Genomic DNA, 24,570 nt, shown 5'->3' on the forward strand with positions numbered 1-24,570 from the left:
GACAGTGGATTTCCCCAAGAGATGAGTTTGTGCTCCCACTGCAGTCTGCTGCAAGCTCCACAGGAGACTCCAGCTCAGAATTCAGCTTCAAAAACCTGAAGTTTTTGCTCCTCTTAGTTTCATATTTAAACCAAGGTGGGATCTTGCTGTCTCCTCTTTCTGTCCCACCCAGACCATTAGTGCAGCACCTCTGCTCTGCCTGGTCCCTTCTATCCATAAGACCCATGAGTCCCTCAAAACCAGATCAATAGCTCAAAGAGCTGGCAGTGTGCTCTGCTAAGGCTCCTTCCCATGGACAGGCACATCTCCTCACTGAACCTTGGAAAAAGCACAGAAAGAACTGAACAGCAATAAGGAAACAACTCCTCTTCCTTATTTTCCTCCCTCTTCACAATGGATGGTCACTTAAGACAGCTCAGAAAAATCCATTCTTGAAATATTTCAGACAATTTTCATCTTACCAGGATTACTTTCTGTTATTCCTTGCAATCAATGTCTCAGTCTCAATCCACTCTTACCTCTAGCCATGCTAACTGGAGTGCTGAACCAGCTGCTACTTCTTTCATTTCCCTCAAAGAGAGTGTGATTGGAACACTATTTTTAAGTATTGCTATGCCTTTATATGAATCAGATTTTACTACAAAAAAATTCTCATTTACTTTGAGGTGTAAAGTCTCAATGAAAAATGCTTTACAAGAGAATATCTTATGAAGATGAAAGCAAAAGTAAAGTAGAAAGAAACTGAAGAGGGTGGGGTCCCACATCAAAACATTTAGAGATTAAACCAATGATTAAGAATGAAAATCTTAGAGATTACTTCATGGCTGGGCACCTGTTACAATCAAGGCAGAGGATGATTCACTGATGCCAACCCCAATGAGGCTGCACCTTACAGTCCAAATTCACATCAGCTCAAGCCCCCAAGTTCCCATGAACAGGGAAAACTCTTCTCTGCAATCTCTACAGCCCAACAGCACAACCAGGAAAAATTCCTCTGCCCCTGATCCCAGTGACTCTCCAAGGAAACAGCTCTAAAGGATGGATCCTGCACAAGCACACAGAGGTGCAAGAACTCATTAAACAATAATATGCAGAAGCCATGCTCCAGGCACAGCATCTCTTCTTTTAGTATTTAGTAAGTTATTTGCACAAAAACAAGCTTTTAATGCAGAGCAGTTCTTGCTCTCTATGACACTCTGAACTCCAAGGCATGGGGAAGAAAACATCCTAGAATTTCTCCCTACCCACTGTGGAAATATCAGCTTCCTTTCTAAAATAACCTCTTCACAAAGCAGCTGCTCAGGCTAATTCACACCATAAGGAAATTAGCCAGCAGCAGGGATTATTTGAAACTGGTTTTAACACACTGAACTGGAAAATTAATAATTTGTCCCCTTTAAATGCATAAGCACAATGAAGGTAGTTTCCTCTGTCAGGGGAAGAACCAACAGTGTGAACATAAAAGTCTCTCTAATGGCCACTCTGAATAAAACAAAGCCAAGAGAAAAAGAATATAGTGTGTAGGATATAAAGCTAACTATATCTGAGGTGATGGTCAGACACTGAAGTCATAGATTGTTCTCTATTATTTTTACTACAGGATTTAATTGCTGAATATGACCTATGCAGAAAGCCCTGCTGTACCTGAAAAGTCAGTTTTTGCTGCAATCAAAAATAAAGTCCATCCATAATTTAAAAGAACATCTTTGCTTTCAACCATTATTTTAAATCTATATGTAATAATTCCCCAAAAAAATCCTTGTTTCCAGGAAACAAAAACTTGCTGAACTCGCTTCACAAAATTAAATCCCAAATATTTGAATTCAATCAAGACAATATAAAATGCAGATATAAGTCCTTAATGAGAGAGAATATGCTGTCAATGATCTCAAACTTATTGACCTCCTGAATCCTCTAAATTAATCTTATTCTCACATTGATTTGTGCACGTTGGCATTTCCATGACAAACTATGAATAATAACAGTTAGGACATTAAAAAAATCCACATCTAAACAGAATGAAGTAAGCCAAGCACTGTCAACTTCAAATTTCAAGTGCCTGCCTTCAATAAAAAGCAAGACAGGTTTAAACTATACACAATGAAGAGATGAGCTGAGTATTTGGAAATAGACTCCTGAAAACTTGAACAGATCCCTCAAAAATGTAAGCAATGATCTCATCCTGGTAAGATAAACATGATAGAGGTGGTTAACAATTATTTTGATAAAACAAAGACTCAGTTGTGCCCACTGACCTTTTAAAACCCAGATAAAAGTCCAAAATATTGCAGCCTAATCTCTAAGAAAAGAGAAAACAAAACTCTGGTGTTCGTACTCACCGGAACTTTACTTCCGACTATCTGCATGCAGTGGCCAGCCAAGAGAGGTTATTGTGTGAAAGAGATAATAATAATACATAAATCAACAGCACAGTACTTAGTAGGATGCAGTTGCACACACATTTTTCAGTGTTTAATCATTAGTAGTAGTTACATTCTTTGATTACTTTATCACTTGTTCAGGGGTTAGAGCTTCTCAAAGGAAAACAGCAGCTCTACAGCAGAAGCAACAGTTTTCAATTCTTGTGTTCTGCTGCTGAATCACCAGTATTTGACACATTCACCAACAAATAACTAAATACCTGTCTTGACAGCTACATCTTGAAAGATTAAATATGCCATTTGTTAAAATTATCAGGTCAGATACTCTATATGTGACACTGAGAACACACTAATGGCACACTGACTTCCTTGTATGTGTAACAACTGCTTTTATTATGGAGCTTTTGATCTTTTTAGATGATGTCACCACTGAATTTAATTAAGTTTTTGTAATCAAAAACATAGCCTACAGTTATAACTCCAACTTGCATTTCAGAATATCTCACGTGACATTTTTATACAACTGCTCGGTATGGATGCTTTTAATTACATGGATAATTAAACAGTGATTTTCAGAATGCCATCTCCTCTTTACCATGGAACAGCATCCCTCTATATTCATGAGCAAAAAGTTGACTTTCCCCAGAGGAAACTGCAGGCAGGCAGCACATCTGGCACCCTGCAGTACTGCCCTGCTCCTGGGACAGCAGGCAATGCTCACCTGCTGCACTGGCAGAGCTCACTGAACACCCTCTGCTACCTGTGCTGTGCTTCTGCCTTCCCAATCTGCAGCTGTTCAGCCTCTCCCTGCTTCCTTTCTGCTCTGATCTCTTCTTATTCCTTTAGGAATTCTTTTGGAAATAGAAGTCCCTGCCAGTCCTTCACAATCAAGACTTCCTGAAGAAGTTTTCTTTGGAAGAGATTGCCATCACCAGACAATCTCTTTTCCCAATTTATCTTCTCCTCTCATCAATGTTCAGCTATTCAGTACAGCACAAAATGTTACCAAGTTCAGTTCTGAAATCCTTCACCAGTTCTCAGCTACAATTTCCATGGTCAATCTTTCTCTCCAAGTGAGAGAAGGAATGAGAAGCACAGAAAATCACTTCCCATGAAAGCATCCAGCATCATCAGCTTCTGCATGTCCTCCAGCCCCAAGGAAAACTTCCTTCACTCAGTGAAACCCAAAGTTCCTTTCTCAGATCTCTGAAGATGAGTTTTTTCAGAAAAGCATGGCCAACATGCTGCAGACAGCACACAGGCAGAGAAAATGAAGCACCAAATTTAAAATAATTTGGTTAAGACAAAAGCAAATGAAAGTGATATTTTCACATGAAGGGAGGGAGCTCAAAAGCCTAATTCAAACAAACATGAAATGAACTGCAAGAAAAGTACATCCACTGTTAAATGTGTTTTGTGAGCTCTAAGCAGAAAGTCCAAGTATTTTCAGTGTAAAAAAAGAAGACAGATAATTATCTGTGACAAAAGAAAAAGGTAGAAAATTTAAAGACAGATCATTTTGAATGCAACCAGCATTTTCATGGAAGACTGTCCTGAAGAAAAGAAAGTTTGACAATTCATGATGCAGTAAAGATTGATTAGGGTTTGAATTCATTGAGCAGAATAGTAGTTGCACTAAACAGAAGATGAAATTGCAAGTGAAAATGAGATCTGGCACCACTGTAAGATCCCAATCAACTTTTTTAAATTAAGCTCTGTATTTTTGATTTTTTTCAAATCAAGATACTAGCTATTTAAAAGTTCAATTAGGATTACACACTACAGAAAGGTAATGCACATTTCTGAAAGATTCCATTCAAATGCTGTGATTCAATTGCAAGGAGGACACACTAAAGCACACAAACTTCAATATGAGCTGTTTTTCCTCTAGGAAAAACACTTTGCAATGTGTAAAACATCCACACTGGTGCTGACTGGAGCCCAAAGTGCCCATTTATGTACCAGGACCTTTTAGGATGACTTGGTTTGAAGTTGTTAGTAAGTGTGGACAGTTGTGTTTCCAGTTCTGAGATGCTGCAGCACACAGGGAGCAATGCAGTGTGTGCACATTCCAGCCATGCAGTGGGAGCCATGCTTTCCTCACTCAGCTGCACAACTCTGGGGCTTGAGGCAGCTGCATTGCAATCACAGTCTAGAGACATCACCATTGTTCAACTACTTTTGGGGAAAAATGCAAATACTTCCACTTTCTACTGCTTCAATAAAGTAGTTTTGCATACTAAGAAAAAACCCAGATTTCATATTGATCATCAAGTGAAGGTAAAAACTTTACAAATCATAATTAACAGTTCCCAAAGACTTCATAGTTCATAACATTCACTGCATAAGCTTGAATAATTCTCCAGTAATTTGTACATTTAGTTAGACCATGCCTAAAGCACTGGACTCCTTCCAGCACACACTCAAGGACTGTGGATTTTGTTTAAGATGAACTCATGCAGGAACATCACTTCTCTCAGAACTTAAATCACCATTTTCATTACCATTTCATCATCATTATAACACAAGCTTTTCCTCACTGAACTTCATAATGTTCCATGCAAGGCATTTGCATAATAATTGCATGTCATTGTCATCTTAATTTTTGAAATTTAACTCTGCAGAGATGATTTTCAAGGTTAACAAGGGACAGGTCAACTGTACTGCTTGCAGTCCATGCTTAAAGATTCCTTAGGCAGACACCAACATAATCTTTCCTTATTTCTGTATTTGCCAACTTTTAAAACACACAAAGCATTGCTGGTGTATTTTATAGCTAATTAGTACAAACAGCTTAACTGCAGAAAATAAACTGCAGCTTTTGATTAATTGAAATTGTATTTCTCCACCCCAAAAATGTTGGGGTATCCAGTCATTTCCTTACACTTCTTGCACCCCAAAGAAGACATACTTCAAAAATTCTGCATGAAGGGTTAATCAATCGATTAAATTGCAATTGAAAAGTCAAAACATTTTTTCTATGCAAAATGTAATTTGAAACTGGTTTTAACACCATCTTTTCACTAAAGGAGTCTAATACTGAAACCACTAAGTCAGAAACTTTGGATACCAAAAATTCTTAAGAGGAATTGCATAAATATGCTCAAATATGCTACATCATGGGATTTGCAATTTCTTATAGTTTCCAAGAAATAACCAATTTTTACACTGCCCAGCAAGAGGAATGCAAACTACAGCTGCAAGCATTTACAAGTGTGTTACTACGCACACATTCATTTTTTTTTCCTATCACTCTTAGATAAATCCAGACCAAAAAATTGCAAGTTTCAAGCCTGAGCAGTGTAAGACTGCCCTGTCCTTGCCCAGCACTCACAGATTTGGCAGTGGCAGAGATGTACTGCACAACCATCTCCCTCTTGGTGCTCAGGTCCTTGTCTCGCAGAGGAGCTTTCCTTTCCTCGTTCAGGTTCATGTCTTCCTGCACACAAACAAACACCAGGACACATCTCAGCATTTCTATTAGTTCTTTTTGAGTTATTTTTGTTAAACAGTTAATTTTCAAAGTGACTTTTTCCAGGTGATCCTGTGTGTTTGATTTTGCCCTATGTGATTCTCATTTGATTCTGTCATCTCAAGTGTTAACTGTTTTTGAGACTTAGCCAAAAATTTAAATTGCATCAAGGGTAGTTAAGATTTGTGAAATTTGGCTCAAGAAGTAAAACTAGAGGACAAGCACAACAATTCTACATTTCAAGTTGATACTTCAGTGTCAACTCTTGTTGATGTTCCTTGTTTTTAGTGAACTCTTATCAGAGTGGACACCATTCCTACAGTATCTAATAGAAGGTTGTTATTACATGGAGCAGCAGCTTGTGAAACTGTTCCAACTGATGTACTTAAAACAATCCTAAAAGTCTAAATGCTCTGCCAGATTAAATCTATTAAGACACTTCTTTTAACTTAACTGATTAAATACAATGCAGTCATTACTGGTCATGACTAGGCTTGCCATTAAAAGTCAAAGTCATTTCAGACTGGCACCTAAGAGCAGCCAATGTTCCTGCAGTAACTCCTGGAGAACAGCCTTGCCACAGAGCTCTTGGGCTCTGTGACAGACCTATTGTCTGCTTCAATTAACATTACTTGAAAAGTTTCAAACTAATCCCTTAACAAGCAAATCAAGCAAGAGTTAATTAACACTTATCCAATCCCTCAAAAGACATTAACAGCTGCAGTGAACAGAGCAGAGCTGCCCAGTGGAACAGCTCTCCCCATACCCACATCTTACCATCATTTTTTCAAAGAGATCCATAACTTCTTTTTCTGATAAGTTCATGCAACGCTCATCAACAAGGGCCTGGGCATGTGGGATCTCACTGATGGAAGGCTGAGAGTCAATAGGATGCTGAATGAGAGGCTTCTCTTTTTTCACTGCTGACTTTCTGAAGCTTGTGATTCTGTCACGCTGCAAAGACATTCAAAAATAAGCAGAAATAGAGAAAAGCAGCCAATTACATGGCAGCAGTGCACATGGCTTTAGTTAATTCAAGCAGCAGAGTTAAACTGAACTGTAAGTAAAAAAAAAAAAACTCTAATATTCAGAGATTACTTTGCACAGAAAGACAATAACACATAAGGTAAACTCGGGTCACATGCAAAAGGGATTTAAATATTTCTCACTGATCCAAAATTGCACCAGCTAGGTTAAACTCTTAGCACTCCAAAATCTTCAGCTCATCTTCTCTCATGACACTAATTATCCTGAGAGTGAATAAATATGGTACCACAAAGGTCATGGCCAATGTTCCTTCCTTGAGGAGCTCCAAGTCTTTGGAGGACAACTGAAAAAGGCAGTGTGGGGAAGGAGGTACTCACAAGTTCATCAGGCTTATAAAACAATCCTGCTAAAGTAAAATAAAGTTGGTAAAGGAATCAATGCCCCAAGCATAGCTCATAACTGCCTGCAGAGTTTCTGAGTAGGAAGCCCTGGAATTAGTGCTTTAGAAAGGCAGGTGATGGATGGCTCACACAGCAGCAGCCCCCAGGGTTAAACAGCCACACAAGTGGAAGCATCAGACACTCTCTGGTTAGGGCTGCACCACCCCCACCTGGGCTGCAAGCATGCTCAGGGACTGGCTTAATACTGGAAAGAACCAGCACCTTCCTAATAAGGCCATTTTATTGTGTTTATACCACAGAACTCTATTCTGGATAGAGTCTAAATTCTTGATTTTTTTATAGGCACATAGATATGCTCATTTTGAGAATAACATGAATACAGCAATTTTTCTCCAAGAACTCTTGGCATCCACAAATACTCCTGTATTTGTTTCAGGCACTCAACAGCCTTATGAAGATGTGCTTTCATCTGACAGCAGCTTATGTAGGGTCACCAGGATCACTCCACCAAAACATGTCATCTGAAATTTATATTGCCTACAATTAAATGGCTGATGGAGTACTTTGCAAAATTTTTGATGCATTTTAGATTAGTGAGTCCAGAGTGGAGACACTAGAGCAAGAGCTGTGGAATATGGAAAAGAAAGATTATTTTTCTGTTGTTTTGTTTCTTTTTATTCTTCTTTGTTGTTCATTGTTTTTGTCATTATTTTTGAGATCCTCCAAGATTATCTTAAATTTCTGAAGGAAGGTGTCCCCAGATAAGCTGCATTCCCTTTGACTTTCTTTTGAGCTTTTTTTTTTTTTGTTTGTAAGGGAGGGGTGGTAGAGGGATTTTCTTCTTCCTTAGGTATTTTTTTTACTTATGTGGACAGAAGCACAATACCTACAAGGATACTGTTAATGTCGTTGACAAAACAAGAATATTACTTTATTTTCTACCTTATTAGAATAGTTTAAACTACATTTTTAGAAACTAAAATTAGGGCATAGCCTGGTGAAAAGGCCAAGGATAAGACAATGCCTGAAAGGAAATATCCAAATTTAGACAAATGCAGTTTTATGTTGACCATTCAACAGTCACCAAAAGTCATTTAGACCCAATTTCACCACACTGTCATCTGGTTCAAGTATAACTTATTAACAACTAATTTGTTCAAATGAGATTGCACTGGTGAGATCACTTGAAAGACACAAAGGATCCTCTATGTGATTACCAGGCATCATTTCCTCATTTCAGATGTGCAGATAATCATTAACTGAAGAACCAGACTGGCTTTATTTCATACACAAATAATACAAGGCAGTAAATTTAACAAAATCAATTTTGATAGAAGTTTTTTGGAACCAATTTCAAAGTATTCAGCTTTATCAAGTTAGTGTGCTGAATACAAGCTTGTTCTTTGGCATTTAGTACACATTTATTACCCAAAAGGATTCCACTTGAATCACGTGGCACCAGCTTTGAAGAACCACTGCAGATCATTTATTGCTAAAGAGAAGGTCAAGAGAAATAACATTTCAACTGTTGAGTAACAGTTTCAACACAGCCACAGCATCACTGAAGTATTTAAACTGTGCTTAAGGAAGTTTCTCCAAATAGAAATCATGATTAATCTTCTTCAACTAGAGGTACAAATTAAGGAATAGTCACTCAATTTTCTGGGATCTGATGCTCAGTATCCTTATAAGAATGTTATTTTGTCCACAACACTGAGTAAAGGAGCATGCAGCGTGGAGTTACCATTGCAAATTAAGATGCTACAAAGACCTTACCACATCATCTGCCAAAGTTTTTATTTGAATATTCTATTAAAAAGAACAAAAAACAACACACACAAATCAAAGAAAAAAAGATAGTGTTACCTACTGCTTCAGAATAAAGAATTCCTTTTCATGTATTTGAACATTAAAAAGCATTTGCAAGTTCACTAAGTGTTCTAAAAAAAACTGCAGGAAATGGACATGGGGTCTCCTGGCTTTCCAGTGAAAAAGCAAGTTTGCATCCCAGTGTGTCCCTGAATGCTGCAGTGCTGCAGGCACAGGAGCAGCCAGGTCTGGCAGAAGGGTTTCCAACACAAACAGGGGCTCCTGGAACTGCCAGTGCCTCAGCAGGGCTCTGAGCTCAGAGGGGGCACTGCCAGCTCTGCCTGGGCACCCTGCCAGCTGGACACTGGCCATGGGCTCAAATCTGAGCTCATGATGCACAAACCACCCCCTCCCCTGTGCCTCCTCACTCCTTCCTAAGCAGCAAAGTCCTGCTGACAGCAAGCACCAACCTCACATTTTTATTCCTGGCCAAAATAACCACCCATATTGCAGTATCAAACATTATATCAAGGAAACATTTGGTTGATGAACTTGGCTCAGTTGACACAGAGCAGTCAGGAACGGGAGTTAAGGTCTAGAACTCGTGGGGGACAGAATTTGAGAAGAATTCAGAAGTACATGGGACAGTGGAGAGCACTGACCCCAGCTCACAGTCAGTCCCCACACAGCCACCTGCTCATTCCCTCCCAGCAGCATCATGGAGCCAACCAGAAATACAAAAGTAAAAAAAAACTTGATGGTTGAGGTATAAAGACAGTGCAATAACTGCTGGGGAAAAAAGCAAATAAACAAACAAATAAAAAAGCCATCCCTTGGCACCAGCAGGCCAATGCCTCCTCAGGCTCTGAGCACCTGATTTGGAGAATACCCCTCCCCACCCTGCAGGGCTGCCTTCATTGCCCAGCACCAGCTGATCCATTTTGGGCTGTGTCCCACCTCCAGACCCCCACCCCACTCAGGTCACAAGCAGCAGAATCCCTGGACACTGGCAAAGCTGAGGCACAGGGGGTCTCCCTGTCAATGCTGCTCTGGTCACAAACCCAGCACACAGCACCAGATGGGCTGTTCTGAATAAATCCACCAGTACAAACATCTGCACATCCAGATGTTGACACCAACCTTTCATCTTCCAAACCATCACATCTCAAGGCCCTTCCTCACACCTCTTCTGTATTCTCACCTGGACTTACTATGGAATTTATCATCTTGAAATCAAAACTAACATGTCCACTTAGCACTCCAGTAAATAAACATTTTAATTGAGATTTCAGAGAAAAATAAAGCCAAGCCTAACCCTGTTTTTAACCCAGAGACAGCCAGGCAAGCAGTAAGTTCTGAAACTCCACATGCATTTTTGGAGCTACTTGCACAAGAACTTTTTTTTCTCCTTCTCATTTAAGGACTGTCAATCTCTGCCAGAAGCTGGAACAGGATCATCTCCCCCATCTCTACACTTATATTGCATTTGTCACTCCAACTCGTCTGGGCAGAACACAGAACACTAAAACAAGATAGCAGAGAGCATTTTTTCAGCCCTGCAAGCACTTTTCCCAGCCATCCTTCTGCTGCACAAGCTCCATCCTGCCAGCAGCCACTGGAGATAAGCAGCACGTTGAACAGGTAGGAGAAACACTGCAAGTAGCTGGAGGCAGTTCTGTACCTGCAGATCCTCACACAATTCTGACAATATCTTGTACTAACAAAGAAACTGCACTTCCAGGCTGATTTCACAACATAAGCCAAAAGTAGTTTACCTCCCTAGAAGGAAATGTAAGATATTGCAGATTCTGTAGTCCTCTAGCATTATTCTTCCACCATCTAGGAGACAGCCAGAGCAACACAAGACAGAAAAATCTATACCATTTCCCAGCTTGTTAAAAACACTGAGTCCCTGTTTGCAGGAGCAGCCCAAGGGAAAAGGCTTCACAAAAATCTCTGAGGAAACATTTGCAGATAGGGGATATCAAATGAACATTTATATGTATATATACATACACAATTTGAGACAGCTGTAGATTCTCTCTCTCTCCTAGTTCTAATATCAACACAAAGCACAGAATTTCTTCAGCATCTATACCAAAGAACTATTTCCTACTGACTTAGTTCTTTAATCAGAAGATTTAAGTGATAGAGCTTCTCCCTTCCAAACACAGCTTCCCAGTCTATCAGTAGTCAATATTTTCTATTACTCTTCCCAGTTTTATTTTACTCTGTGTATCTGGCTACCTTCATAAGTACAGAGAGATCATGACAGTAAAACACACAAAAATAATTGCATATACTAATGCAACTGCACCAGACAATTCTTTTATCTCACAAAGTCTCAGCCAAGTTAATATTCAGAGTAATTGAAACCTTGCACATGAAAACAGTAGAAAGATATTCACAGATATATTTCTTGATGGAGAAATCACTGTTTCCTCATGCAAACAATGCAGGCCACAACACCAACAATGTCACATTCACAGAATTAAATTACTCCAGGTGATTGCATCAACTTTTAATACAAAACTCACAGCAAGTCTTCTTTTTAATACCTTTTTCTAACTTGTGTTGTAATAAAACCTCCCAAATCACTTAAGCTGGTCATGAGAAGCAAACTGAGGTGTGTTTACATAGACTGATTATAAACCTTCACTTTCATGTCTTGTTTGTTAACTGAGCTGATATTGCTGTTTCCTAAAATTTACTTGGACTTCCACACTTGCAGAAGCCATGGTGAAGCTCCACTCAATGACCAGAGCATTGTAAATTAGTATTTTTAATTTGCATACAAGCAGGAAAGGAAAAACTTCCCAGATGAGCACCTGAACCAAGGGAGTTTAAAGGGACAAACCCCCAAAGTTAAAATCTGAAGTACAAAAAGTCATCTGCATCTTGAATCTAGGTCTTAGTCACAAAATAGAATTCACTCCTACAACCTCTGTTCTTCAGCTTGGAGAATGAATAATGTTCCCATTAGACAATTTAACCATCTGTTAACATATTCAGTTTTGCAATTAAATCTGAAAAGGAACCCAGGAAATTGTGAAAAGAAACCCAAGTCACAAAAGCTGATGTGAAGAAACCAGGACCACACACTCATTTAGGCCTTTCAAGATCTTTACCCACGATGAAGTATACTTGACATTTTGGGAATTTTATTTTTATTAATTTTATTACTAATGTTTGCTTTAGCATAATATTTTTCACACTTCAAGGAGCATTCACCATGCTTTCAGAAAAACCTTGAAATGACTGTTGCAATCCATCTGCTTTCTCAAAAACACTTGAATTGAGCAATACCAATAGTTTTGTTACAATTGTTGTACATTTCCATTTGGTCTATATGACACCATATGGAAAAAATCTTGTTTGCTTTGCAGCTGCTTGCCTCACAAACTCCTTGAATATGAATTATTCAATGCTTTAAATTAAATTAGAGCCTGAACATGAAGACATGGGCTGCTAAAATGCAGATGGAGAACTGTTGGCACCCCTGGGGCAGGGCTGTCCCAGTGCAGGATGGCAGCAGAGGGAACTACCAGTTTTGCCCAATTTCTCCACTTTTCCCCCAAGAAGAATGACCATCCACAAATGAGCAATGCTCCAGAAATAAATATGACAGCTCCTCATGCTAAGTAAAGCCCCAAGGTCACCCAGGCTGGTAAATCATTAACAGCAGAGGGCACCAATTCTTTAATCACCTGCTGGGAGATGCCTCAGCACTGCTCCCAAACAGAAGGGGAGGGAGCACATGCCACAGGCATAGGAATCATATCAGACACCCCTTCACAAATAACAGGGCCAGGGTTTTGCAAAAGAGCAAATTAATTCAGAAACTGGAAAAAAAAATATATATATAACCAAAAACTCAGCGTAAATAAACAGTCCATTTCATCAGCTTTGCAACTCAAGATGCAAAAGGAGTTGAGGAAGACATCTGAACTAACTTTAAAAATATAAATATATATGTAATTTAAGCTCAAAGTGCTATCACTGCTTTGGAAAGTTAGTTTCAGACAATGGTTTCCTGGTGCTCACTATAATTAACTTCAAAAGACAGAAGAACATGCAAAGCCTTTTCCAAAAGCTGCAGCTCCATGTCAGTCCAAGCCAACAGAGATGCTGTGCCCTGGCTGAGACACAGGGCAAGGGGGCAGCAGGACAGCCAGCTCAGGTGACACAACTGCAGAGGCAAATGAAGGAAGCTCTGGCACTTGCCAAAATCCAAACACCTCCACACCAAGCACACCAGGGCTCAGAGCTCTGCATGCAGCCCCTGCTGCAGCTCCTCTGCTGGTACCTGGGCATCCTGTAAGGCAGGTTTTGCTTGGAGCATCTCAGAAAAGTGCCTTGGGACAGGGCAGCATGTTTTTCATTAGAGACAGCATCACTGTCATTACAGAAGAACACAGCCTCTCCTCAGAATGCTCTGAGATTTGCATTCCTCAGTTGAAATTGTCAACAGTTTGCTGTTGAAACTTTTGCATCTAAAAGTCTAATCTAAAAATTAGACTTTGGAAAGAGTCAAGTTGCTTTCCTGTAAAGTGTGCCCAGCAGAATCATTCTCAGCACTGCATCTCTGCTGCTTGCTTTTCAAAAATGTGGCTGACTTGAGCTTTGAGTTTTTAGGGAACTCAGCTTTTGCTTTTTTGGTATAATATTATTGGGAAGCGCTTCTGAAATATTCTGGAACAGTTAAACTGGAAAAACTATGTCAAAACAATTCCTGACACAGTAAGTGCAGACTTGATCTCAATGTTATGTTTAGCTACAAGCAGTGGGATTGAGCTCTTTGCTTCCATCACAGGCAGCACAAGTTCTGCTGGATAACAATTCTGGATGTGCACTGAGCTGCTGCTCATCCTCTGCCCTGCTCCTGGCACTCCTGAGTGCAGGTTCTGAGCTGTTCACTCTGCACTGAGAGAGAGCTGACAGTTGGGTCAGTGAAGGGGAGTGAGAACAGGCTGCCTTTCTTGCCTCACTTCCTCAAGTGACACCTTTTTCACCATGACAAGATTCATCTTTGCTCTGACTGAACTGCAATCTTAGTTTTTCACCCTTTTAACCACAATCACATGCTTTGAACCTGGAATTAATCTTTTGTTGTAACCTAAGTATTTTCTCTTGAGAGGAGCAACTTGACTTGACTGAGTTGGTTTGAAATTATCTTTAAAAATAAAGCAGAAGAGAAATTTCTTCACCTCTAACACTTCTTTTTTTTTTTCATTTCTGCTTACTTGCTTCCTCTATGACAGTGTATGCAAGGATAACCCAATACCCCTGCCCAGGGACAGGCTCAGGTTCTGTGAACTTCTGCTGCTGTTCTATGCAGAGATAGATTTGGAAAGATTTTTTACTGCATGCTGGTGGTTGTGTAGAACATTTCTTGCTCCTGTGGGTACAGTAAACACTGAAATAAATGTCAGACTCCATTTGGATTTTCCTACAAAACCATTTGAGAAGTTAAAGTTCAAAATAAAGCAGAACACTGTAAGCTGCAGGAGCTGCACTGGACACTGGGCAGTTCCTGGAAAATGGAATACATTGCCTTTGATGGACTTGGAGAAAGTGAGAACATGTGTATCTGCTTTGTTTGGGTTGTTTTGTAAGTAGTAAGAAAACCCAACCAACCAAAACACAGCCCACAAACAAACTGGCAGCAGAAGGAATGCAGTGAGCCAAAGGAGCTGGAATTCCTTGTGAAGACATTCATTTTGTCTGTACTCAGCAGACTTGGAACATGGTCACAGGGATCATGTCAACAAGTTCTTACAATAATGTTGTCTGTCTTCCAAGACAGGCCTACTAGTAAAGAACAAATCCTTATTCAGAGCAGTATTTGTTCCCTACATTACAATAAGTTGATGGTAAAGTCACATTTTTCACCTTTAATAATAAATTATGTGATATTAAAACTTGGAAAAATGAGTAGTGCTGCTGTCACAGCAGGGAGCTCTGGGTTTTCCTCAAAGAACTGAAATTCAAGGTTGAATAATTTCCATAGGCATGGACCACAGTAACTCAACAGGCAAAGAATATCAGGTTAAACAATTACAGCTGCTGTGGCATGCATGAAGTCTTTCTGTTCTCTTCCCTATTCTTTCCTGTTTATAGCAGCATCCTTAGAAGAGGATTTGTCCTTTGGGGCAGTAGGAAATGAGGAATCCCAGAGTATCATTTGACTTCAGTACAGGTGAGAGACCCTATAAAAAAGAAACTGGAAATCAGGACAATTAGAGAAACTTATCATAGATTATGGAGAATCTGATATTTTCTCCTAAAGGTGATAAAAAGAATGATGGTTTATCTTTAATATAAAGTGTTAAATGTGCTCTGGCTACCCCAGAACACTCACATGAATTTTAGAAAAGTTTTTCACAAAGCAATTATTTTGAAATATCAAACATTAACTGATGGGATAACTGCTAATCTTAGAAGTTGCTCAGGAATTAGTCTGAGTCACAGAACACTATAAACTAACTTTAATGGATTTAGGAAGCCAGTCCTATCCACCCAAGCTTTGTCTAAAGTTCAAATATGAACTCATATTAAAAATACAAATTGCCCTTTCTGATTTACATTTTGCCAAAGCCTTCTGCTGCACTTCACCTTCCTAGTTTGGGAGTATTTCCACCAAGCTACAACCAACTGCAGGATGAAAAGCAGAGCCAGGGCTGTGAATTTGTTACTGTGAGTGCTGCAGTGTGTCCAAAGCAGATAGCAAAGCTACAGTGTAGCTCAGAGAGGAGCAGGAGGATTGTGTCAGCTCTGGAACTCAGCCACTAACTTGCTGCTCAAACCTTTGGTTTTTCATTTCCCCACTCAATGTGGCTGGCAGCAGAGTTAAACACACATGGCACCAGTGTCTGCTCTCAGCCTTCTTGCTTCTTTAGAGAAATTCTTGTTCTAATGCAACTGGGACATAAAACAACCTCAACTCTTAATAACTGTACTCACACAATTACAAATGCAAACTCCCAGCACAGATCCATTATGAAACCAAAGTATTTCAGAAGTTACTCAAATTTCATAGACAAAAATAATTCACAGCAAGAGAAAGAACATGAAGAACCAAAATGCAGATACAGAATACAGAAAAGCAGAAAACTTTCTACTGCATAAGAATTATCAGCCTGTATTCTGTTATTAGGGGCTAGAATCTAATGAATCTCATGTTGTTCCTGACAAAGCTACCCTCATTAAAAAACACTTAACCACAGGCACCCTTACAGGTCATTATAACAACCATCATTAGCTCTTACCATATTAAGGAGTAATCAAGTGCAGAACTAACATTTTTCCTGACCAAAGTACTTATTTTGTCTTGTTCCACCATCCCTGAGAGCCCAAAGTGAATTTATACAGATCCACATGTGAACACATAACCAACTAATTGTGACAAAAAGGTGGCCATGGGGACATTTAAGGTCTCAGGTTATTTGCTCTCATCTCCATGCAGTTTGTTTATGTGACTCCAGCCAGGACAAAGTTATTAATGTTTGACCACAAAGAACCAGCTTGTGTCCCTCAAACCAAGCTGCACCCACCAATCCTGCAATTCTCTCAGCATTTGGAATGTAAAATTCCAGCTGCTCTAGAGCAACAATCCTGCAACAACAGGGGTTGGGATTCTACAGCACTATTCCCTAAATATTTTAATTTTTTTTTACTTAGAAACTTGTTCCTAACTGTGAGGCAGCAGTGCTCAAAGTTCCATAATCCTTAAGCAAGTTCTTCTGTATTTATTCTCACTTAAAGGGACAAATTAAATATGTTAATGGGGTCTCATTATAAAAAGAAAAGTTCATCATTCCACTAGGGCAGCAGTAAGTGTGTTAATATATATATTTACACACACAAAAATCACTAAGGAATACAAGGCAGGACTTTTTCCAATGACATTGTTTTCAATCAGTCACTTTCACAGTAACATTTTCCACCTTTGAAACAAGTTTAAACTGTTACAAATTGAATTTTTCAGTAACACCATGCAAAGCACACTTGCAGGCAGACACAGACATTCCCTATATTCATTACTTTCTCCAATGATTCTCTCTGAGGATCACTCAGAGGAAGGGAGCACTTGCCATTCCCCTTCCCTCACCCTGCTGATGTGCTGTTTACACAGGAGGAGCCTGTATCCATCAGAAACTCCTCAGAACACTCTGCCTTACACAACACACCAGGTGTGGTGACATTACACTCTGCACTACACCTTCAGGCCAAATGTTACCACACCCAAAAACCTTCAGCAGCTGTATCAAACCATAAAATTCTCATGTGAGGATTGCTCCAGAATTGAACTTGCAAGATGTTTCTCCATTCTGTAAATCACAAGAGGCCATGGTGTAGAGCATGATGTACATGACAAAATCATTTCAATGTCACAGCAGATCTGTGCTGCCATCACACCATGTCCAGCCAGCAGGAGAGGGCTGAGAAGCAGACACAGTTCCATGGCACTGGTGGAGGAACTTCAGACAAATTCTGACAATGGGAGTTATAATGTGCCATAACTCCAGTCTTCTTAGTTCCAGCAAATAATCAAAGAAGAGCAAATAGTAAGGGAGTTCTGACAGGTTCATTTTCAGGATTTTGTTTGTCCCACTGCCACACAAAATTGATGTCAGCAGAGAGCAAGGAGAGTGCTGAAGACCCCACTGCTCCCCAAAAAAGCCAATTCTTTAACTGGCACCCCTTTCCCCCATACAGTTAATTGTACCAGGTATAATATATCAGTCTTGCACACAATATCACACCTGTCTACTTGTTGGGAAGCTACACTTGCAAATGGGAACCCTTGAGGTTCTCACTCCACCACTACCATAGCAAAGAGCCACTTCATTCATAAGATCTGAAGATCATTTTGGTATAAAACAAATGCACAAGCTCAAGACAAAGTATCTTTGGCTTTCTGGAACTTTATCAATTGCTACACAAATACTAAAGTGTTACTGTACAGGCTACTTGTGACACCAGAACCAAGTTTAGCCATGAGCACTTGGACATTCAACACCAACCAACACTGCCTGCAGTTTCAGAAATCACTCACATTTCTGTGACACTGCAGCCCTGCAGTTTCAGAAATCACTCACATTTCTGTGACACTGCAGCCCTGCAGTTTCAGAAATCACTCACATTTCTGTGACACTGCAGCCCTGCAGTTTCAGAAATCACTCACATTTCTGTGACACTGCAGCCCTGCAGTTTCAGAAATCACTCACATTTCTGTGACACTGCAGCCCTGCAGTTTCAGAAATCACTCACATTTCTGTGACACTGCAGCCCTGCAGTTTCAGAAATCACTCACATTTCTGTGACACTGCAGCCCTGCAGTTTCAGAAATCACTCACATTTCTGTGACACTGCAGCTCTGCAGTTTCAGAAATCACTCACATTTCTGTGACACTCAGCTCTCAGCACTGCCTTTTGGGCCTGGTGGAATGGTCTTTGTTTGCAAAGTTTCCTGCAGTGTACAGAAGTGTTCCATGGTTTTGTCTTACAAGGAGTAGTTCAGGAAGTTTAATTACCACAGACAGGCTTATCACTGTCTCTATCACATCACTTAAACAGTGTCAATAGCAATTCCCATTAAGAGCTGCAGCATTTACCTAAACATCAACACCAAGCATGTGCTCCCCTCCCATGGCAGCAGCAGTGCCTGACCAGAATAATCCTCAGGATAGAAGTTTCATAAGACATTCACTTTCCTCTCCAGTCATGGTTGCACCCTAGATAACTTCACCCTGAATTTCCTGACTTTGATCTAGTAAGACCAAGACTCTTTTAGAACACAAACATTTTGATGCACTTTGTCCTCAAGCACACACTTGAAACAAGAGCTCTCTGCAGGCATGCACAGATTTCACTCAGACACTGATTTCAAATGGAAGACATCTGACTTGATAGCAAAAATCTCTGCTCAACCTGACTCATAGTTCACCTATGCAGTACACAGATATCTAAAGGAGTCATGCAAGAAGCATACAGTTTTTTTTATTTTTTGGTGGGTCCTGTACACAGTCTGACAGGGATTGATAGGCACAATTTAAATCACTGCACTGATATGGGTGGTGCAGCACAGCTGGGAAACCTCTCCCAAGCACACTCAGCTTATTCTGCTTTAAAGCTCCTTCATAAAACTTTTATCCCACTGTTTGATGCCAGGTTATGGCACATTAGTCACAATGTTGAGTTCCTAGTTTTTGATTCATCTCAAAGCTCATAAGGTGTAAAAGATTTCAGTGTTAAGCACAAACAATTTCTGCTTTTAAAACAAAATATGAGATGCTCCTTGGGTGAATCACCGAATCCACTTGCTCTCCAATTAAAGGAGCTCTCTCTTCCCCCTAGCAATTTGTTTTGCAAGTTACACAACATCCTTCTCCTAATCTGATTAATTTAAAGGCCACATTAGAAGGCAGCCCCTTTCAGAAATGTGGTTTGTAAGTGCAGAATCCTGCATGGAGCAGCTCTCACACAGACCTGGAGGGAACCTGGGGGTAAAGCAGTGTCAGCATGGCACTGGCACCACGTGTTTCTGCTAATCCTCAACTGGCATGAGACATGAACTTGAATTAAAACACCTTTATCTCAAGGTTAATTTCTAGTTAGACAGAGCTCTAACACTCAGAGCACCCCTGTGCCAGCACCTCTCTTCACATGCTGGCTCAGAACCACAGGTGTTGGAAAGAATCATTCTTGACTCAGTGCAGTCCAAACTCCTGCCCAAAAAGCAGGGTTACCCACCAAATTCTCAGCATGCTAAAGATTCCATCCAGCTTCAGAACTTGGGAAACCTCCATGAGCAGAGATTTCAGTGTCTTTGACCAACAAACTCAATCACCCTTCAAATTATTTTCCCCTTATAGTCTCCTCTCCAGCTTATTTTTACAACCTCTGTCTCCCCTTCTTCTGCCACCAACTTCTATCAAAAGTCAACTTCTCAACCAAGGAGATGCTCAACTTGCCAAGCCCTTGCTAAGCTACACCAGCCCTGCCAAACCAGAGCTGACATCACAAGCACTTCCCACTTCCCAGGTCCCTGACAGAATTATCCATTTCCCATGTGACTGAAGTGTGGAGGAGAGCAAAGAACATCTGAGTTAAGCTTTAACCAGCAGAGGAATCCCAGCAATCTCCCTGACAACCTTAATTTAGTCTGTTTGCCCTAGCAGAACAGGCATGCTTTAAAACAAGCAAAACAAGCACATTGCCAAAGCCATGGAACTGCTCCCTGCCACCTCCTGCCAGCCTATTCTCAGGGCTGACGTGAGATCAGATGATTGTTTGCCAAAACAATTCAGATTTTTTTCTGCCTATTTCACTGCAAACAAAAAATGACGACAAAAATACTGGGCACTTGTTCCAACCTCTAGTCCTTAAGCCAGCAAAAAATTAGGGAAAAAAAAACCCCAAGCACCAACCCAGAGCTCTCTCAGCAGCAATTATGAGTCCAGGTGCTCACAACACTGACAATAAACTTCAGTAAAATACTCCAGTTTCTACACTACTACCATAAAAACTGAAACTAAATTCTCATTGTGCAGTTGTCACCTTTAACACTGTATGGACCTGAACACCTCTCCCAGCTACCTAAAGCAGAAAAGAAATGAATCAGTAGTTCTGATACAGCTCAATTACTTGTGTGTGTACACAGTCATCAATTGTCTCACACAGAAACACTTTCAAGCATTATTTTCTTTCCCAGCCCAGTCCTGCTTGCTGTCAATCAGGAGCAGTTTCATTGCTCAGGCTGCAGCCCTTAATCCCCCCAAACAAAACTTCTGCAGGCCAAGCACCACTGCACACCTTCTACTTTCAAATGGAGAACAAGGAAATAAAAACCTTCCACCTTTCTATTCTAGCTTCCCTTCCCTCAGGATAATGACTTCAGTTCCTAGCCCTCTGTCACCTAGAGCCATTTTTATCATATCAAAATCATTCTCCTGGACTTCTTCCCAAGGATTTGCCTAATTTCAGCTCCTGTGCCAGGAACCAAGAATACTTTCTCCTCTCTGTGTAGCTGCACACACTCTCCCACCAAGCTCAGCACCCCCCTGGATGTGTGAAAAGTCCTGGAAGAGGCAAACTCCTGAATGACACCCAGCACATGACACAGCACAGGTTGATTCATCTCTGAAACTCGATGAACTGTAAGTCACAAAGATGAAGCAAGAAAATCTCCACACCCAGTGAAGAACTTTGTATATGAGCTCAGTGACAACTCAGCACTGGCACAAACAGTTCCAAACACAGCTTTATCTTCCTTGCACAGCAAGGGAACAGGGATGAGGTGCAGTAAGAATGTTCTCCCAGTGTCTGAACACATTGCCAGACAGAGAACCAACTCCTCATTCCGAATTAAAGCCAGCAGAATTTTATAGGCTTTCTTTCCTGTATAATGAATAAAGCCTTTCCCTGATTACAGGCTTGTTCTTCCCTTACAACCCCAGGTAATCACTGATGAATCTGCCTGTCCATTCACCCCAGCTCAATTCAAAGCACACCTGAATCCCACTTCTTTTTCTCCCTCAAAAGTAAATCTCTGTTCATGTCAGGTTTATACACCATCATGTCCAGAGTAAAAAGAAAAATAACCTGCTTTTCTATTCAACCCACTCACTCAATTATATGATCAAAGGCCAGTCACTTATCCCAGGGCAAAGCTATCTTTTGGATGGCTCCAAATTGAGCAACATATCCCTGCTCTGATCCGTGGTGTTGCTGGACTGCAATCATCCACCCCCTCAAGAAACAAAAGCATATTGCTGTGAATAAAGTCAAATATTAACATAATGGACTCAATGGAACAATGAAAGTTTATTATAGTGATTCTAGAATAGCTGAATAGATCAGTCATCCTGTTCAATCCAATTTTGAGCTCATTTCACTTTGATTTTTTTTCAAATTATGCATTTCTATCAGAACAGAGTTCTCTTCTGCTACAGCAAAACTCAAATTTATGTTCACAGTTTCCAAGAGAAGCACTTCCCTGGGTGATTTTTAATCAGTTCCCTGCAGGAATCTTCAGGCAGCCTTCTTAGCTTCATTAGCAGGAAACAGTAAAGGCAGTATAAATACACCCAAACCAGTTGTTTATACAAAGCTTATCCTAAGCAAGGAAACAACACTTTGTTTCCAATAACACCATGAAACAAAACAAGACACTACATTTGGTTATCTTTTGCCAAGATACACATTGTTATTTTTAATACACGTGCAGCTCAAGTCATTCCAGTTTCTGTCATCCTCTGAAACCATGATAACTTCACTAACTTTCTATGCCTCAATGTTATATATTTACCAGCTTTCCATACACTAACTTCATTTTCAATGACAAAAAAACTCAAACAAAACAAGAAAAAAAAAACAACAAACTGCTGGTCAGGCTGATTACCTAAAAGCTCTAGACTCAATGAATGGAACACAAGGTGGGAGAACTTCAACACTGAATTTGTTTCACCAGCATGGGGAAGCAACAGGTGGAATAAAGTTTGTAACTATTACTCTCTCAAGGAAAGAACTCGGGAAATTTAATGTCTGTTACACTGTTGCTCTTGGAAATCCAACCAAGAACAGCGGCGAACACAGCACGTGTAACTAACAGATGTAAACAGCGAGAGGTGAACGCTGCCCCATCAGCTGCCTCAGCCACCGCAGCATTGATAAACGGTGATACAACCTGAACTCCACCTGAATTTCCACCCATCAGGTGTGTCAGCAAAAAAAAACCCAAAGAGTGCAGCCACAAGAAACAAATCGAAGGCCTAAAGAGGATTAAAAAAATAAATAACGAAGAAACCACCCGGATTTTAAACTCATGTCCCCATTAAGGAAGAGGTTCCAGTGGCAAGCACGTGGCTGGCATCAGGATCAGCGGCGTTCTGGATTGTTCAGGCGCTGCAGCCGCGCCCCGTGCGGGGCCAGCGGGGCAGAGCTGGCCCTGCCCGTGTTTCTGTCCGTGTTTCTGTCCGTGTCCGTGTTTCTGTCCGTGTCCGTGTTTCTGTCCGTGTCCCTGCCCGAGCCTGGGAATTGCCCCGGCCCGGCCCCTCGGGGCGCTGTCCCTCCGCGGAGCCCCCAAAATCCCCGCCAGCCCCGGCGGCTTTACCGCGGAGCCTTTAATCCCCGGAAGGGCTCCCACGCCCCTCGCCGCCCGCATCCGCGCCCCTTCCCCCGCCTGCTGCCGCTCCCCGCGCCCGCTCACCAGCTTGGGCTTGTTCCGGCTCTCCTCTTCCGCGGCGCGCCCGCCGCGCTTCGCGTTCATCCTGCCGGAGCCCAGCGGCTCCTCGCCGCCCGCGCCCGGACCCGCGTGTCCGTCCATGGCCGGGCCGGGCCGAGCCGAACCGAGCCGAGTCGGGCCGAACCGAGCCGAGCGCTCAGGGCCGCACCGGCCCCATGGGCCCCCCGCGGCCGCGCCCGCTCCGCCCGGGGCGGCTCCGCTGCCGCCGCCGCCGCCGCCGCTGCTGCCGGCCCCGCGCGCACGCGCACGGCCCGCCCGAGCCAGCGCGCCTGCGCAGAGCGCGCGCGCCTGCGCACTGCGGCCGCGGCAGGAAATGGCGGAGCGTGAGGGGAGCGGGGAGCGAGGAGCGGGGATCGGGATCGGGATCGGGATCGGGATCGGGATCGGGATCGGGATCGGGATCGGGATCGGGATCGGGATCGGGATCGGGATCGGGAACGGGAACGGGATCGGCTGGGCCGAGCTCCGGCCCCGTGTGCTCGCAGCCCGGCCCTGGGCCGGAGCCGCCCTCAGCTCAGGTGTCGCCAGTCCCGCCTCACCTGGCCGGGGATGGAGCCACAGCTGCTGGGGCTGTGCTGATTGACAATGGCAGCGTGCCTTTCGCATTTATGGATCAGCTTTTGCATGTTGTTATTAATCGCAATTAATTATATAAAGGATTAATAAAATTATTATTAAAATAATTATTTTTAACTGCTTTTAGTATAATAAAATCTGTCCGTTTATGTATGCACTCTACAGCTTATATAAATAGTAGTGTGATAAATGCATCTCAGACTGTAGCATATTAAAATAGAGACTGTGGGATGTTTTTGTAATATGATTTTTTCATGTAACTAACTCACAGAATAGTGTAAGATAATCCGATGATTCCTATTATTTGTGGACCATCTTATCTGAAGGACAAGATAACAAAAACCAGAACAGAAGAAGAATTTATTGACTCCTCGTTATGAAGGAGTGTAAAAACAACAGCACAGAACCACGAGAAGAAGTAAAATACATTGATGGAATCAATGGGGTGGCATCTGACAAGTCCAAGGTTAAAACCAAGCAGGAAAATCCCTGAAGCATCCAAACTGCCAGGAGTGTTTGAATCGTGAATAAACTGCTGGAAATGTGTGTAGCAGAGCAGAGAGCAGTGCTTTAACTCAGGTGTGTTTTCTACCCATCACCACCAACACTCCAGCACTGAATATTTGTCCCTTTTTATCCCTCATTAAACTCTCAAAGATCCTGAAGTGTGAACTTTGTTTTTGACACGGACAGGCT

General features: G+C 41.5%; 1 protein-coding gene across 1 annotated transcript in view; it reads right to left on the reverse strand.

Annotated features, from left to right (window-relative positions):
- The window catches only part of DIAPH2 (diaphanous related formin 2), a 157,681-nt gene extending 134,066 nt beyond the window's left edge, over positions 1-23,615 (reverse strand). The window contains exons 1-4 of the mRNA XM_079319084.1: positions 23,263-23,615; positions 9,018-9,050; positions 6,631-6,807; positions 5,716-5,820 (exon numbers count right to left, since the gene is read on the reverse strand). Coding sequence (XP_079175210.1) covers positions 5,716-5,820; positions 6,631-6,807; positions 9,018-9,050; positions 23,263-23,379 — 432 coding nt within the window. The 5' untranslated portion in view covers positions 23,380-23,615. The remainder of the gene's footprint in view (positions 1-5,715; positions 5,821-6,630; positions 6,808-9,017; positions 9,051-23,262) is intronic.
- Between the last annotated feature and the right edge of the window lie 955 nt (positions 23,616-24,570).

Source organism: Erithacus rubecula, assembly GCF_903797595.1.
Source record: "Erithacus rubecula genome assembly, chromosome: 15".
NCBI lineage: Eukaryota > Metazoa > Chordata > Aves > Passeriformes > Muscicapidae > Erithacus > Erithacus rubecula.